The sequence below is a fragment of the Raphanus sativus genome, chromosome 9 (assembly GCF_000801105.2).
Source record: "Raphanus sativus cultivar WK10039 chromosome 9, ASM80110v3, whole genome shotgun sequence".
NCBI classification, from domain to species: Eukaryota; Viridiplantae; Streptophyta; class Magnoliopsida; order Brassicales; family Brassicaceae; genus Raphanus; species Raphanus sativus.
The window spans coordinates 27,757,687-27,775,259 of NC_079519.1; the positions used below are offsets into that span (position 1 = coordinate 27,757,687).

General features: G+C 37.4%; 3 protein-coding genes across 3 annotated transcripts; 1 reads left to right on the forward strand and 2 right to left on the reverse strand.

Moving 5' to 3' along the window:
• Positions 1–1,528: 1,528 nt before the first annotated feature.
• LOC108827805 (cationic amino acid transporter 2, vacuolar) lies at positions 1,529–7,361 on the forward strand. The gene is made up of 15 exons (XM_056993844.1): positions 1,529–1,671; positions 1,868–2,035; positions 2,106–2,307; positions 2,389–2,473; positions 2,730–2,870; positions 4,995–5,113; positions 5,206–5,302; positions 5,387–5,559; positions 5,645–5,711; positions 5,787–5,945; positions 6,032–6,287; positions 6,378–6,486; positions 6,583–6,695; positions 6,811–6,886; positions 6,978–7,361. Exons 2-15 carry the CDS (start codon positions 1,873–1,875, stop codon positions 7,132–7,134), a joined length of 1,917 nt encoding a protein of 638 aa, XP_056849824.1. The 5' UTR covers positions 1,529–1,671; positions 1,868–1,872; the 3' UTR covers positions 7,135–7,361.
• Positions 7,350–10,247, reverse strand: LOC108827806 (uncharacterized). The gene is made up of 11 exons (XM_018601300.2): positions 9,770–10,247; positions 9,545–9,618; positions 9,367–9,461; positions 9,166–9,287; positions 9,001–9,084; positions 8,831–8,911; positions 8,657–8,734; positions 8,461–8,556; positions 8,268–8,347; positions 8,067–8,155; positions 7,350–7,970 (listed from the first exon to the last, which is right to left on the reverse strand). Exons 1-11 carry the CDS (start codon positions 10,145–10,147, stop codon positions 7,498–7,500), a joined length of 1,650 nt encoding a protein of 549 aa, XP_018456802.1. The 5' UTR covers positions 10,148–10,247; the 3' UTR covers positions 7,350–7,497.
• A 1,664-nt stretch (positions 10,248–11,911) lies between these two features.
• Positions 11,912–13,938, reverse strand: LOC108827820 (short-chain dehydrogenase TIC 32 B, chloroplastic). The gene is made up of 6 exons (XM_018601315.2): positions 13,442–13,938; positions 13,269–13,348; positions 13,006–13,162; positions 12,728–12,809; positions 12,481–12,615; positions 11,912–12,384 (listed from the first exon to the last, which is right to left on the reverse strand). The coding sequence occupies exons 1-6, from the start codon at positions 13,792–13,794 to the stop codon at positions 12,160–12,162; spliced, it is 1,032 nt and encodes a 343-aa protein (XP_018456817.1). The 5' UTR covers positions 13,795–13,938; the 3' UTR covers positions 11,912–12,159.
• Between the last annotated feature and the right edge of the window lie 3,635 nt (positions 13,939–17,573).

Sequence of the window (17,573 nt, forward strand, 5' to 3'; positions counted from 1 at the left end):
TTTTTGTTTGTTCATTACTCCATTATGGAGTGGAAAATGGAGTTGGATTGAAGCATTTTTACTTCATATTCACTTTTACACTATTTTGGAATACAATATGGAGTTTTACATTGGAGATGTTCTAAGGTTTTAAATGGGGGCTGGGAATAAGACAGTTTTCCCACCGGATGGAGCATCCACTTCTAAATCCTCAATTCATGTAAAATGTTAACTATTTGCGTTTTACTTTCAAAATAATAATAAAGAAAATTTCATCCAGTGGCAGTCCAAATCTACGTACAAATATTATAATCCGCTTATAATAGTAGAAGAACTTCATCATTTTTAAAGTGTATCAAGCAGTTCATTATTATTAACCGTATGCGTATCAACAAAATAATGTATTACTAATAGATTCTGAATATTATATATAGATATATATAATGATTCTTTTTGTATAATTCAAACAGTTTATATATACTTATAGCTAACTTTGTTTATAAAAGGCTATGTTTTATTCTGCTGATCATTTAAATATATATTTTGAATTCATTAATAATTTTTTAAAAATTATGGAATAATAATATATTATTTTAAATTATTCAGATATTTAGTTATGAAATAAATAGTAATATAAAACCTTTTGTCGTCTAATATAAATATCTTATATATTTTTTTAAAAAAACTTTATAATATTTTTGATCATTTTCACCATTCAAACATATATTTTAAATCGATAGATCTATTTAATTTACATTTGTACCGCTTGATCTGCTTGATCCATTTTTATTATGTGCAATCCATCTGATCTGTTAGATCCGTAATGATTGATTCAATTTGGAGTTTAAGTCCTTCCACTCTATGCAAGAGAAAATACAACTGAAGGAAAAGAAGTGAAAATGACGAAGTTCTAATCAAAACTTTTATAGCCATGTTGAAGATCGTTGACTGTGCAGTTGTTGCTGCTTCGGTTTTGGGATTTATATCACTGTTTGTGGTTTCTAATTTCCAAGACTTCATCTCACTTTGCAGTTCGATGGTTGCTGAGATTAGAGAACTTATCCACATCATTAGTTATTTGGGCGTTTTCTATACCCTTAATTTCTATATTGTATTTGATTCTTTGTAATAGCTGTTTGTTTGGCATGAATGACTTCGTTTTCATGTATGTATATTTTTTCCATTTATGGAGAGTAAGAATTTTATAAAAGTAAAGTTTGATAGAAAAAATATTCTCTCCGTTTCAAATTATCTGTCATTGTAGAGCAAATTTTTTGTTTCAAAATAAAGTTCGTTTTCGGTTTTCAATGTAAAATTTATTGAAAATATTCTCTATTTTATTTTTTTATTGGTTGAAATATGGTTATGTATATTAGTAATAGTGTTTTTATTTTGAAAATATATAAAATTAAATGTTTTCTTAATCTGTGTGTATAAACTTAGAACGACAACTAATATGAAATGGAAGGATTAATGTATAATATTTTAGAACATAGAAGAAGCAAATCACTTTTTGTGATAATGATGCATAATTAATATTTCTCTCTTAACTTCCCAATGCGACACGACCGATTAGATTTTGAACCAAACTAAAGAAGCAATAGAATAAAAAAAGAAAAGAAAAAAGAAGAGAGTACCGAGACGGCAAGAGACACGTTGAAGGAATGGCCCTCCCCTCCCCTTTGGCATTATGTCAGGCCGTGGCTCCTTTCCCTACGCCACCAATCAATTCAATTCAAAACTCATTTTTTTTTAATTAGAAAAAGATCTCTGCCCTCTTCTTCTTCTCCCTTCTTCCTCCCATTCTCCAGAGAATCAATCCATTTGAATCAATTTTTTGACGAAAAAATATAAATCAATCGATTAATTGATTTGATTTGATATTCAGAGGGGATGGGTTTTCTGGTGGACACCCAAAAGGAAGGAGGCGGACACTCGTGGGGTTACCTCAGGAGTTTGGTCCGAAGGAAACAGGTCGACTCTGCAGCAGCCGAGCCTCGTTCTCATCATCACCAGCTCGCCAAAGCCTTAACTGTTCCTCACTTGGTTGCTATTGGTAAGTTCTGAGTTTTAGGATTTTCTTTTTCCCACCAAGATTGATCCTTTTTGTATGTTTTGTATAAAAGGTGTTGGAGCAACGATAGGAGCGGGAGTGTATATACTTGTGGGAACAGTTGCAAGAGAGCACTCAGGACCCTCTCTTGCTTTGTCCTTTCTTATTGCTGGAATCGCCGCTGCACTCTCTGCCTTTTGCTATGCTGAACTCTCTAGTCGTTGTCCCTCTGCTGGCAGCGCCTATCACTATTCTTACATTTGTGTCGGCGAAGGGTACTCTTTTGTCTCTCTTACTTACTATTCTATTCTATTCTCTGCTGACTTTGATTTTCTTCTTCTTGGATGATTTTAAAGAGTTGCGTGGTTGATCGGTTGGGCCCTGATTCTGGAATACACGATTGGTGGCTCTGCTGTTGCTCGTGGCATTTCCCCTAATCTGGTCTCTTTACTAGCTTTCCATACTTTTTGTTCGTCAAATTAATGTTCTTTATTATCCTTAAGTTGCTTCATGCTTTCAAAGGCCATGTGTGTGTGGACTATTCATACACATCCTTTCTCTTGGATTCTTGTTTTATAGATCATTTGAGTGTTAGTTATGGATTAAAAATAAAAAATCAAGGAATATTCTCTTTTTTTCTTCTTCTTTTTACTTTCTGTTTAGCTAAAGCTTTTTGGGCTTTAAAACACGATTACAGGCATTGATTTTTGGTGGTGAAGATGGTTTGCCTTCATTCTTAGCGCGTCACCAGATCCCAGGTCTTGATGTTGTTGTTGATCCATCTGCTGCTATTCTTGTCTTCATTGTTACTGGCCTCTTGTGCCTTGGAATTAAGGAGGTGCGTTACATACATACACACTCTTTTTTAGTTTAATTCTTCATCCGGCACGCACGTCTAGATAAAGCATTGGCAACAACATGATACGAGCCGTTTGTGATCTCGTAACCGGTGCCGTGATTACACGTGAACAAAAGAAATAATCACGTGAACAAAAGAAAGATAAATAGCTAAGCTTCCTTTAACCCTAAGCTCTCTTGGAGATTAAGGTTAATTGTTGGAAGTTCCCCCTTTATTCATTATAGAGAACCATTATATAGGTTATGACATATCATAACCTAAATAAAAAAGGAAAAATACTTATAAGTTTAATTAAAAGGAAAACACCTAAATCTTAATCTAACGTAAAACATAAACCATTAAAACCATAACTTTTGTTCTAAACCATATGTCATATCACTACTCCCCCCCCCTCGACTAGGAGCTTGTCCTTAAGCTCCAGGTATGCCTCTAGCAGCTTCTTTTCTTCCTCCCACATATTCAGCAAACTCTTCTTCATTGAATGGTTCATCCTTTTGATCATCCCCGTCTGTGAGAGGCATTATATGAAAAAGGACAGGGTTACAAACATGATCTCTAGTGTAGAGTTCATCGCAATTGAAACAAAGTCCTTTTGCTCGACGTTCTGCCATTTCTGCTACAGTCAGTTTCTTCCAATATTGTTTTTGTAGAGCATGTTTAGTTTCTTTCTTTCGGGTCTGATGAGCTTCTTTGTCATGTTCTTTCTTCTCTAGCATTTTTGGTGCAGTGTTTTGGACTAAATGTCCAGATAGTGGAGCCATATGTCCACCAAACGTTCTAGCTCGTTTATCACCATCAATCTTGTATTCATTGTCTCGAGCATATTCCATTGCTTCAAAAATTGTCTCTGGTCTAAGATACTCCACTTCTTTTCTCAAGTTATCGGTCAAACCGGCACAGAACTGCCACAACTGTTGATCACCCGAGAGTCTTGTTTGTCGGCTTAGACATTCTTCAAACTGATTGCAGTACTCATCCACTGTTCCAGTGTGTCTAAGATTTGACAATTCTCCCACTGGGTTTACTGCATCTGCCTTTCCAAATCGACTTTTGCAGATCCTTTTAAACTCCTCCCATCCAAGCCTATGTGTAACCAATCGTCGCAAGTTGAGGTTCCAGTGGTACGCTTGTCCGGTTAAAACAAAAGTTGCTTGTCTAACTTTCGCATCATCACTGAATATTCTTTGGTCCGCAAAGAAGTCATCACACTTTTGTAACCACTCCATAGCATCAGTTGTCCCATCAAATGGTGGAAATTCTATTTTGGCTGCTTTCACACATCTTCTTTCGAAGTTGTTGTTTCTGTCCTCACGAGTTTCGTAATATCCTCCATCCATCAACCCTTCCGAATTTCGAAAATCTCCAAAATTTGGATGAGAGTCATGTGGTGCCGCTCCAATAGGTCTGACATTCCAGTCTCCTCCTCCATCAGCACGTCGATGTCCCCGCTCTCTGCCCACTGCCCTAGACGGCCAAGGACCCCCTGAGAAGCAATATTGATGTTCTTTCATCGTATTCTCTCTATTGAAGGATAAGTTCTTTCTTGAGCTGGTTCCAACGACTTCGTTTTGTGTGGTAACCCCTTTACCTTTAATCCCACTCGTTATTTGAACGTCTGTTAGTTCGTCGGCAGAGAACTTGACGGCTGATCTCTGCTCAGTGTTTGTGGTGTTCACCTTGGCGGCAAGTGCACCTCTTGGTTCTACCACGAGTTTCTCCAACAGCTTATCATGTTCATCCACTTTCGCTCTTGTTGATCGAACCTCCTCCGTTAGAGCCGCCAATTGTGCTAGTATACTATCGAGCTTGGCCTCCATAGAATCGTTTTGCTCTGATACCAAATTGATATGAACCAAAAAGCTTACTTCCTCTTAACCCAATCTCTCTTAGAGATTAAGTTAATTCTTGGAAGCTTCTCTATTATTAATAATCAGAAACCCTTATATAGGGATACAACTTTGTAGAATATGGAAAACCCTTAAACTAATATAAAAAGTAAACCAATTATTAAATAGAAAATTACCAAAATTCTTAATGTAAAATATCATAATCTATCTAACCATATTCCCATATCACAACACTGATTTAAATTGTTACTTGCAGAGCACATTTGCTCAGGGGATTGTTACTGCAGCCAATGTGTGTGTCTTGTTATTTGTCATCGTAGCTGGCAGTTATTTGGGCTTCAAGACTGGTTGGGCTGGTTATGAACTTTCTTCCGGGTAAAGATAAGCTATTATTCACCATCCCTTAAGAAAGACAAACAGGATCAAACCAAAACCATTTTATCTTGCTTTTTTTTTGGAAAAAAAAGGTTTTTTCCATTTGGAGTGGATGGAATGTTTGCTGGTTCTGCTACAGTCTTCTTTGCATTCATTGGCTTTGATTCGGTTGCAAGTGCTGCAGAGGAGGTAATTTTGGGAATCCCATGCTTTATAGCTTTTTTACCCTTTCAAGCAACTAGTACTAATAAGTGTATCAATATCTATGGGCAGGTGAAAAATCCCCAGCGGGATTTACCAATTGGAATTGGTCTTTCACTCTTCCTCTGTTGTTCTGTCTACATGATGGTCTCCATTGTGATTGTTGGCTTAGTTCCTTACTATGCCATGGATCCTGACACTCCCATATCCTCTGCGTTTGCTAGTCATGACATGCAATGGGCCGTGTAAGTACATGGTCGTTTCAGATCCAGTTTTTGTCATTCTACTTAGACATATACTTATAAGATTGATTTGGGGACTTTGATGTAGATACTTGATAACTTTAGGAGCAGTCATGGCTCTCTGCTCTGCTTTGATGGGTGCCCTTCTCCCTCAGGTAAAAAATTAGCTCTTCTTCTTCCTTGGTGTGTGGTTGTTTACCTCTCAATATGACTAATACTCATTTTCACAGCCGCGAATTCTGATGGCAATGGCTAGGGATGGTCTGCTGCCTTCTCTTTTCTCAGACGTTAATAGACGCACACAGGTTCCGGTTAAAGCGACCATAGCAACTGGGCTTTGTGCAGCAACCTTAGCCTTCTTTATGGATGTTTCACAGCTCGCAGGCATGGTAAGAGACAGTATTGTTTATTCCTTCTCTAGTGGAACTTTTTCTTCGTAATTTTAGTATTTTAAGAGTTGGTGATGATGGTGCAGGTGAGTGTTGGGACACTTCTGGCATTTACAATGGTGGCAGTATCAGTGTTGATACTCAGATACGTTCCTCCAGATGAGCTACCCCTTCCGGCATCCCTCCAGGATAGAATCGACTCTGTTTCCTTTACATGTGGTGAAACAAAGTCATCCGATCATGTTGGCACTTCTGACAATAGTAATAAACAGCCTTTACTTGCCGAGATTGATGCTTCGGTTCATTTCCCAGTTATGGAGAAACAAGAAGCTCTTGGGTGTTGTAAGTAAATTCCACTATTGAGACACATCCGTATCTTCCACTAAATTGTTTTAGCACAGACTTGACATTTGTCAATGATTTTCTTAATAGGGGTTTTGAGCGAAGAGAACAGAAGGAAGGTCTCTGGATGGAGCATTATGTTCACATGTATTGGGGCCTTCCTTTTAAGTTATGCGGCATCAAGCCTCAACTTCCCAGGGTTGGTTCTCACTCACCATTGTCTATTTAGAGCATTGGTTTTCCTCAAAAGAAAAAAGCTTTTATTTGCTTCTCATCATCTGAAAATGGTTTACAGGGTTATTAGATATCCACTGTGTGGCGTTGGTGGAAGTCTCCTCCTTGCTGGTTTGATTGCTTTGAGTTCTATAGATCAGGATGATGCCAGACACACTTTTGGACATTCTGGAGGTAAATGAATTACTATTATGATTTGATTTTGGTAAACAATCAATTTCTTAAGCATGTGAAAGGCAGGCCTTAAAATATATCTTAAGTGTGTTGTGTCAAAATTCGTTTTGAATAGGTTTCATATGCCCGTTTGTACCACTCCTGCCAATCATATGCATCCTAATCAACATGTACCTTTTGGTTAACCTTGGGTGAGCATGCTCCTCTTTTATTTCCCATTATTTGATTCCTATAAAAGAACCATCATAGATGGAATCTCACTGACTGCTTAAACTTAAACAGATCCGCGACATGGGCTCGTGTATCTGTGTGGCTGGTGATTGGAGTGTTGGTGTATGTTTTCTATGGAAGAAAACACAGCTCCCTGGCTAATGCAGTTTACGTAACTACAGCTCATGCGGAGGAGATATATCGTGAACATGAAGCTACTTTGGCATAGTGTCTGTTTGAGGCAAGTTCTTTGGTGACAAGAACTATACATATGTAACAAAATCTGTACTATTACATCGTTTTGGATGAAACAAGACTGGCATAATATATTCCCACACGTTCTTTGTATATAATATATGTACCGATATAATCAGAACAGATTCGGGACTTGTCAGTATGGTATCTCTGTTTGGAGGGTTCATGAGTCTACAAAAATGTTATGCATTTTCTACAAAATGGGTGTTTATTTTCCTTTATGTTTTAAACACATCATGATAACATGAGCATTCGGCTAGCATTCAGCTATGAAAAATGTCTTTTAAACAATCATTCACTACAATCATGATATGATGGCAGGCAGTAAGGCTAATGCTTAAGGCCAGGCACCCCATTTCTGGTCTTCATCTGGGCGACACCACTCAGCATCCACTTTTTTATTCTCTTTGCTAATGTCTTTTTGAGTGGTTAATGGCCATAGGTCTCCCCAAAAGGATTTCTTGGCTTGCAAATGAAGATGAGGGTTCTTGCTTTTCGTTATCACTCTCCTCTCAAAAGCTCCCTCTGACCCTTCCTCGTTGGTCGGCACACACATGTCCAAAGTCACTTGTTTCCCCTTGCGGAATGGTGGGAATATGATCCTTCCCCATCCTCCTCCCACGCTCGCCCTCCCACTCCCACTCCCCTCTTCCTCTTCTGTTTCTTTTACTTCTACTTCATCCTCATCAGTATCTTCACCTTCGTCTTCTTCTTCTTCCAGCTCATCCTCGTCCTCATCGGTGATATCAGAGTCCTGTGCTCTTGGATCAACATAAGGCACCTCAACCACCTGTGTTTTGATGAACTCCTCTGCATACATCAAAATGGATTCGCATATCCGTCAGCTCAAAATGGTCCAACTCTAGCAAATATATGTATCTCATAAAATTAGCCCCAGACTTTTACCATAATCAATCTCGAGATCTTCCGGTTTCCTATTCGCGCGCATCTCCTTCAAAGTCTCCAGTTTCAAATTATCAAGAGGCCATGCTTCCCTATATTTTGAAAGCAAAACCCAAAATACTTCACAATCTTGAAAAAACAACTTTTCTCTCTAGGTATTTTAATATTAATATATATCATTCAACATCACCAAAAACTACCAACCGTGGGCGCTGACCTCTCCTGAAAACCACAAAGCAAAACTTCTCATCCTCAAAGCCACGCAAGGGAACACCTTTTGTACGCTGCAAAAAAAGGCTTAAGGTTTTGAGTTTGGAGTCATCAGCAAACAGAGAGATGACTAAAACATTTATATGTTTGCACATAAAACATTTATATGTTTGCACAAGGAAGGAACCTTGTAGGAACGCTGAGACGAAGTCCTCTGCAACCGCTGAACAAAATGGCAATACTTTCCAGTGTTTTCCAACGGACACTTTCCATCATGAGGGCACTGCTCTCGTTTGCAACCCAAATTATATGTTTTCACAAATACATTCAACATTAAAAAAAACAGCACCTAAGGAGACTTTTTTCAGTATTTTGACACTTACGGGAGCAACAATATGCGCACCGGATTTGAGATCCAGCACTTCCTTGCCAACTTCAGCTTTCTCCTTTTTACGCAGTTTCTTGACAAAAATGGAGAACATTCCAAAATAAGCAGTAGAGGTATAAATAACTTGTGACAGCAAAGGGAAAAACAGATGGCCATTTGAAAACACTACTCTGTTCTCCATCCACAGTATATAGGACCGCATCTGAGATATGATATTAGCACCATGTGGCGTTCCTGGTTCAACCAAAACCTGTTCCGCCAGATCATATGTGAAGAGTTCCGTAAGACTCATTGGATAGTGTAAAAGAGACTCATAGAGGAGGAAGGTTGAAAGCATACCAAGAGATCATCTGTAAGGTCCCAGAGCTGGCGAACCATAGTAATCCTGTCTTTTAGAGATGGTATCTCCCCTAGCACATAAGACTTAAACCACCGTTTGTAAACTTAATCAGCAAATGACTTATAAACAAGAATCATTATAAAGAAGATAAAATGTTAACCCACAGCGATGACAAGCTCATGTTTCCTCTCGGATTTATCATTGAGGATTCTGCATTTCTTGTTGAGCTCCTGGGAAAGGGATAGCAGGCTAGTATACCCATGGATCAGAGGCAAATCCTTGAGGCCTTTGCATATTCATCATCATAACAACAACAACCAGTAAGATGAGAATCAAACCACAAGGCAAACACTTTTATCAATTACCCTGAAGCAAGTCACGTCCTGCACGCTGCATTGATTGAGATGGTTCCACTATATTAACTTTCTCCGCACACTTTGGCCAAACCTCTTGAACTGCCCTACAACATTGTCACCACATAGAAAGAGAGAATCAATCAACACCGGAAACAAAATAAGAAAAAGACAATAATGCCCTCCTCACCAGAAGCCAGAACCGGTGCCGGCACCAAAATCAAGCACCCTCGTAGGCTTAAAACCCGGTAGCCTTCGACGAATCTATAAAAAAAAATTAAAAATTGTCAGCTTAATCAAATGTATTACATATATCATCATATTGTATATAGTTCATATACTGGTATATGAACTGATATAATATATGTAATAAAATGAAACTAGAGTTAAAAAAAAAAGGAAGCTTTTAAAAGACCTCAGTGAGGACTCTGTAACAGACGGAGTAAGCGGCAGGCATACGAGACGCCACGTAAGCAGCAGTCTCGCCGTCTCTGTACTCGAGACCGCTGTCTCCGTAAACCGTCTGTATCTTCCACCGCTTCGCCTCCACGGAGTTCATCGAATCCGCCAGACGCTTCGCCGTCGTCTCGGGCAAGAGAAGGTTGGAGTCCTTGATCTCCTGGAACGATTCCGACAGCTGGCGAACCTTCTTCCTGATGTGAGGATCGTCTTCCTCGCGGAGGTATTTCTTTATCGCGCGACGGAGACGCACGGGCACGACAAGGCACCTGAACGACTGCTTCGATAGTGTCCTTAGGGCTTCGATCGTGAATGCTTTCGGGGCATTCGCCATTTCTATTGATCTGAATTGCGTTGCGTTGCAGGCGAGGTTTTAGCATAACCTCTCCTCCCAGGAGGAAGAAGACGAGAGGGTCTAGGGTTTAGTCCAGTGGGCCAACGCTATTGTTTTAAAAAACAAAATGGGCCTTATATGACCAAATGGTTATATGATAACACTACACTACCATGGCCCCGCTGAGGATCACATCATTTTGATTCAAGATTCCAACTCATATAATCCACAAATAAAAAAAATTTATACCCACATTTACCCTGCCAAAACCACGGGTAATCCGTCAAAGTCGCAGATAATACTAATTCTGTTCAAAATAATTATTTTGTTTATATAAAAATTATTCTTAAAAGTAATATTAAAATAATGTATACTAAATAACAATTATATAAATCTTTATAATATTTTACATTTTTCGAAAAAAATTCTTTTAAAAAAAAATTACAAGAAAAATATTTACGGGTTAAAGAATATCAGCGATTCAAACTCAACTGATCCCCATCCATCTCATTTAAAATAAACTCTGTAACTAAAATTTTCTAATTACTCGATCTATACCTGCCCCACAGTGGATCAAACACAGCAGAATCCACGGGTTTTGAATAAAATTTCAGCTCTATTGGAATGTTTCATTTCAGCACTATCACGATCCAACACAATTAGTTACATCAAACAGATTTCATTTCTCTAGAGAATGTTCCCCCTGATCAAGGGCCAATTGCTATATTAGAGAAGTTCCATTGGGACTTGAAAGATACTCAATAAATATTTCTAATAGTAAAGTAGAGGTTAAAAATAAAGGAAAAATTTCTCATATATGACATTTATACTCATGTAAAATCTTCATGCCATCATGTATTAATCTTTAAATGGTTTACATTTTCTAATTTTGAAATTTTATTAAATAGCTAGAATTTGTTAAAATACTAATATAATAAAATTAGATAATTTATTATTATTATTATTATTATTATTATTATTCTTTGAATATCTCTTGCTTTAGATATTTATTTTCTTTGAAATATCTAATTAAGGTGAGTATCTAAAATTGTTAAAATTAGTATTTTAGTAATTTTCAATTAATCATTTAAACTCTGAAAGTTCAAAACATTTGAAAATTAACACATTTCACAAATATTCCATGAATATCTACAAATCTTTTATTTGATAAGTTTTTCTGTTCTTTTAAAGTTGAGATACCCATATATAAAGTATATCTCACTGGAGATGTTTTTTTTTTAAACAGGGATGTTCCGCAATCCGTAGACCCGTAGACACTTCCGTAGCTTTCCGCAATCCATAGGCCCGTAGTCACTTCTGTAGCTTTCCGCAATCCTTAGGCCCGTAGTCACCCCTGGCCCGAAACCAGCCATTACTAATATCCATTACCCAAGGGCCCAGCACCAACGCCGCACTTAAATTTAAACTTGGGGAGGGCGTAAAGCATTTCGTGGCCACAAGGGGTATTCGAACCTGGATTCTTATCGGCGTTGGAACTGCCTCAAGACCACTAGCCCACCACCTTGTGGTTACTCATTGGAGATGTTGTTAGAAGTTCATAAAGTAAGATTGACATATCAAATTTTTGGATTACCCAAGTTTTTCTTATAAAACAAAAATTATCAAAGAAAAGCCATATCAATTTTTTTAGACATGATTGATGTGTTAATTTGTATACGAACCAAAAAAAGTGTTGTTTGCATATTATAAAGTTCATGCATGCAATATCTTTTCGTCTAAACATAAAGTAACAAATTAAGAATTGATTTTCAAAGTTATTCTTTATATATTGATTGTGCTAGATTGATGTAGGTAGGAATTACATAACAAAGACACAGCTAGATTTTACAAAACCCTACAACTATATTTACATAAAGAAAACACACAACCACATATAATATAATATGGAGGCATGGCTTATACACACTACACACACAAACGAACATATATTGCTATATATATACACATATATTATAAAGTAATGCTCTAGGTCTTTTAACAGGGCTTGGGATTTAGACATACACAGCATCGCTGATTAAAGAGAAGTTAAAGGTTTGATAAACGTTGGGAGTGGAAGCTGGAGAAACCAACAACTCAGAAGCAGTCCACAGTCTCTGAGCTTTAAGATTGCACGATCCAGATTTGGAAGTTCGAGCTTCATTGCAGTCTGAAAAGTATTTGCCACACACGTTCCTCAATCTCGGACTCGTTGCTACGTAGCATGTCGTTGCTGCTGCCTATAAATAATTAACATGGTTCATTAAGCTATTTTCTATGATATACATATACGATTTATTAGTGAAAATCGATTAAGTATTGATTGATTTGCGTACCTGAGGAACAGACTTCAATAGCTTGGAGGTTAAAAAGAAGACTAAATCAGTGATGAGGCCGTCTCGGTCTCGTGTGAGACGTGTTCTCACGATTCCAGGATGAACGCAGTTGGCCGTTACATTAGCATCCATTTTCTGTACAGTGAATAGTCAAATCATCAGAAGTCTTATTATATATTATTTTTTTGAAAGAAAATTATATATTATTAGTAAGAAATAAGTAAAGAAAAGGGTTTTGATGACTTACATGGAGAATCCGGGAAAGCTCTATGGTGTGGAGAACGTTGGCTAGCTTGGAGAGCGCGTAAGCTCGGGTCGCGTCGTAGTTTCTGCAAACACGCAAGACAAACCCACGGCCTTTAATTAATTAAGTAGTAGTAAAGACTATAGAGTATATATTCTCTCTAACTAATTAAATTGAAGAAAGACGGCGTTTATTATTTGTCGTCGTATATTCATCTTTTTAGTTAATCATTAGTTAATTATTCTCAAAATGATTAGTAGTATATGATTCTCGTGAAATACCTATTGCTTCGGGAGATATCGGCGACATATATCAGCATATCGCCAGAGAACCAGCTATGGATCACCGACGTGACGTTGACGATACGGCCTTGAACGCCGGTTTGCTCCGCCGTTTCAATCATCTTGTTCAACAGCAGTTTAGTCAGCAGAAAATGGCCTGCACGTCCATACAAAAAAAAATTAACTAATCACGATTAGACCATATAATAATATATACATGTTGATTGATTAAATTTAATGTTAAATACTAGTCTAAAAATTACCGAGATAATTAGTTGCGAAGGTCATCTCCACGCCGTCCTCAGAGATGGCGTGTTTCTGCGCGTATTTTCCGGCGTTGTTGCTGTAATTTTACCCAAAAGATTAATTAATTATCAGATAATAAATATAAATAAGACAATGGCGTAAGAAGTTTAAATAATAATAGTAAAATTACATGAGGATGTTGAGAGGGAGATGAAGAGATTCGAAATCGTCTACGAATCGACGAACAGAGGCGAGGGAGCTGAGATCGAGATGCATGACGATGATCTCCGCATCAGGAAACTCGGAGAGGATACGTGACTTTGTTTCCTCTGCAGTTTTGAGACTCCGAGCCGGAATCACAAGCCTCGCTCCACGCTTTGCCAGAACTCGCGCCGTCTCCGCTCCTATACCCGACGTCGCTCCAGTGATGATGGCGGTAAGAGATCGTAGGTCAGATTTAGCAGTGACATGTTCGGCTGTGGATCTTGATCCGAACCCGCTTGGGCCACCGGAGCCAATCAGGTGCTTAACCGTCTCAATCATCTTTTCCTTTATCTCTCTCTCTCTGTTGTCTATTAGTTTTGGTTATGTTTCTGTTATGGAGAGCAGTTGAGTATTTTTGAGAGTGTTGGAGTGAGTATTTATAGTGCTCCGTGTTGGAGGAACATACCAAGACAATATGCTGTGAAGGGAGACAACATTCCTCTATGTTGTGTGTTTTGTATATTTAAATTTCTAAATCAATAAAATGGTAGAATAAAAAAGAAGTTAATTACTGCCTTACTTGCACCAAAACAAATGAAATACGCAATAATGTGATTAAAATAAATGTTTGGTTAGCCAACTCTAATTGACTAAGACAAATTTATAGAGGATGATGACTCACAGAGCAAAAAACTATACTTCAAATAGGTGATTACAAAGTACAAACCATAATCCTCCAAGTTTTTATTCAAAATAAAAAAGCACTGTAAGTTGAAACAATGCATAGATAGTGCCATGTTTTGGGTAACACTCACTATTTATCAATATCATGTCCGACTTTCTTATGGTATTATCCTTCGAATCTTTATTTTATTTTTTTCTCATTTCATGCATGGACCATATGGTCCCCTTCCTCTTTAACATACACATTTGAATAATCCATATGAGGTGACAAAAATATGTGCGAAGACGCTATCTCTTACAGCCGTGCCTGACTTTTCTAAGGTTAGAAGCAGTCAAAAAAATTTGGCCCCAGAAACATTATTAAGCTAGTTTGAACCCATGACCTTGACAAACAAACCACACAACTAAGCCACTGAACTAACAAAGACTCTTGTCAAATTGGCCCCGAAAACTAATTATAAATATATTGGCCCCAAACCCATGCTTTACCAGCTTGTGGTCAGGCACGGCCCTACCTAGTCATACTCTATATATTAAAGTGCAGGTTTTTATTCTAATGGACCTATAAGAATTAATACTCAATCACGTACGTATGTATAGAATTTATTATTGGTCCCATTTATTAGTCATTTAGAAAATGTATGAACCGAACTACACTAGTCTACCATCTACCATTCTATGGTTTCCTCCTCGGCTCCTCCAACCTATCTCATGCTTTTCACTATCTTTCATTTTTCTCAACTCTATCTATACTCTTCGTATTACCAGATATATAGCCTTTTCGTATGCTTGAGTTATTTGCATGCATTTCTAAATAAAGGATCTTAAAAGTCGATTTATGTTTTTTGTCTTGGAAACTCAAATTTTTGGGCTCTAACTGAGCAACCTCAAGATTCTTGGCACTGGAAGTCTCTACTCAACCTCAGACCTCTAGCTCGTCACTTCGTAACCTGTACCATCAGGGATGGAAATCAAGCTAGCTTCTGGTTTGATAGATGGACTCCTTTGGGTCCTCTAATAGACTTTATTGGCAATACTGGGCCTCGCTCTCTGCGTGTACCCCTCCTTGCCACTGTCTCGAGAGCAACCAGAGTAGGTCTGTGGAATTTGCCATCACCAAGATCGGAGGAAGCAGTATCTCTACATGCTCATCTGACCACCGTTGATGCTCCTTGCGTGAATAGAGGACCTGATCTTTACTCATGGACAATTGAGGGAATCCAACACCAGTCTTTCTCTTCTTCCAAAACATGGAGCGTGATAAGAGAAAGAAAACCGAACCCGCCTTGGCTCAAGTCGGTTTGGTTCAAGGGTCATACTCCTAAGCATGCTTTCAACATGTGGGTTGCAGTACAAGACAGGCTGCCTACCCACACAAGACTAGCTTCTTGGGGAATGCAAATTCCTACTACCTGCTGTCTTTGTTCAACTTCAGACGAATCAAGGGACCATCTCTTTGTTGACTGTCCTTTTGTTAAGATTCTTTGGAGTTTGATGCTCGGAAAGCTCTCAGAAACTCCTATCACTTTTACTTCTTGGTTGCAGTTATTGGACTGGACTTCTTCAGGCTCTGCCCGATCACCGCGCACGCTAAGAAGCATTGCTGTCCAGGCTGTCGTATACCTCACTTGGACTGAAAGAAACAACAGAGTTTACAAGAATCAGATGCTGTCAGCCTCTGAAATTTTTAAACTCGTCGATAGAACAGTCAGGAACACAATCTCTGCTCGCAAGACCAGGAAGCAATTCAAAAGTCTCATGGCCCTTTGGTTGATCTAAAAAAGCGCCTCTAAGTGTATCTCTTTTTGTAAGCATGTTTTTTCTCTGTTTTTTGCCATGCTTGCAAAGCCTTGTTTATAAATCTATTTTGTAAACATTTTTCATATTCTATGATATTTACAGTTAAGCAAAAAAAAAAAAAAGAAAGAAATTAGTCGGTTGATAGAGTATGTATTCAGAAGCGGTTTTATATGTTTCGTATGTGTAGCAATAGCTTAAAGCTTTATAACACTCCGTTTATACATCTTTTCAAAAAAAAAAAAACTCCGTTTATACATGTAATATAAATTAGAGTTTTTACAGTTATTTTCCTTTTTTAAAATTCACTCTTCAGTAATTAGTCCTTGTATCACTAATCTGCAAACACAATAGTTGTCAATATTATGAATGCTACAAGTTAACGAAGGAATATAACAATGACTGAATGATCATTAATTTAATCTCAGGTTTAAAATATATGATATTAGTACATCACAATTCCTCAAACACATAGTTAATTGATATGTGGAGAATATTCTTAAATTCCACCTTTAAGTAAATTGTCACGTAGTCATTTTTACTAGTGAAATTGTAAGTGGTTCATGCAAAAGAAACGGTGGGGATTTTCACGAATGGCACAAAAGAGTAAGCTAATTGGTCTCTTTGTTCTTGGAGGATCCAATCCATCAATGGATGAGATGAAGATCTTCAAGGTTGATTATGAAAATCATCAAAAAGTAATCTTACCCAAATCCAACTACTACCCACTAACAATTCCACTAAATTTCATTTATAAAATATTTATTTATTTTAGAATATGTCTCATCTACAAACTATACATGTGTCTTATTGGCATGCCACTAGAACGATCCCTCTGGTTCGTATGAAACTACTGTCTCATAATTTATAAACTCAATATGAGGATTGATTTTAGGTATTCGCAAGAGAGGGTGAGATCATAATATTGCTTTGCAGAGATTGGAATCAGATTATATATTTGCATCTCCTCTATAGAAGAATTTGATTAATTTTGTACCTGAAAGCTTTTTGACTCACCAAAAAAAAGAAGAAAATATTGTGTTATCGTGTCACTACATTCAATTTTGGATATCGTGATGCATCTAGAAACCAATCCTTTTCGTTTTGTTATGAATCTACCACAAAAAAAATTCAATGATTGGTTAATTATTACATTTTATGGATGAAAAACTCAATTTCTTTTCCTTAATTTTTTATTAGAAAACAAGATGGTCCAACCTCATTAACAATAAAAAATGGAGGATACAAATATAATAAAGAAATTGATTGAAGGGACGTTGAGATAAACTTAAATTAGATGAAATGTTGTGAATAGTATATAAATTCCTCCAGCTTGGGAGGCCTTGTCTGTTTCTAAGGATCCCGCACTACATATATATTAAGAATTATAAATTAGGATCGTTGGGTGAGAGACGTTGAATATATAATAAACTTTTTGATCAAGTGGAATTAAGAAAAGAGAGACTCCTCCACCTTTGGAATAGGAATGACATTGACAAAGTTGGAATCTTTGCTTTATGTGTTAAATCGGGTTAGGTGGTGTTATTAGATTACCAACTTAATTGCCTAGAACGTTGGTCGCATCCTCTTTCTATTAGGCATGCCACTATTGCTACCATTTCCTTTATGATGTTAGT

Bases quoted from the DNA above. Each gene is read 5' to 3' on its own strand.
- LOC108827805 (XM_056993844.1), top strand. From the start codon at position 1,873: ATGGGTTTTCTGGTGGACACCCAAAAGGAAGGAGGCGGACACTCGTGG. The intron at 5,946-6,031 runs GTAAGAGACAGT...ATGATGGTGCAG, and splicing joins TTTCACAGCTCGCAGGCATG to GTGAGTGTTGGGACACTTCT. The intron at 6,288-6,377 runs GTAAGTAAATTC...TTTTCTTAATAG, and splicing joins ACAAGAAGCTCTTGGGTGTT to GGGTTTTGAGCGAAGAGAAC.
- LOC108827806 (XM_018601300.2), bottom strand. From the start codon at position 10,147: ATGGCGAATGCCCCGAAAGCATTCACGATCGAAGCCCTAAGGACACTA. The intron at 9,288-9,366 runs GTAATTGATAAA...GAATATGCAAAG, and splicing joins AGGACGTGACTTGCTTCAGG to GCCTCAAGGATTTGCCTCTG. The intron at 7,971-8,066 runs GTAAAAGTCTGG...TGATGTATGCAG, and splicing joins AGATCTCGAGATTGATTATG to AGGAGTTCATCAAAACACAG.
- LOC108827820 (XM_018601315.2), bottom strand. From the start codon at position 13,794: ATGATTGAGACGGTTAAGCACCTGATTGGCTCCGGTGGCCCAAGCGGG. The intron at 12,810-13,005 runs GTATTTCACGAG...GCGTGTTTGCAG, and splicing joins GATATCTCCCGAAGCAATAG to AAACTACGACGCGACCCGAG. The intron at 12,385-12,480 runs GTACGCAAATCA...AATTATTTATAG, and splicing joins TATTGAAGTCTGTTCCTCAG to GCAGCAGCAACGACATGCTA.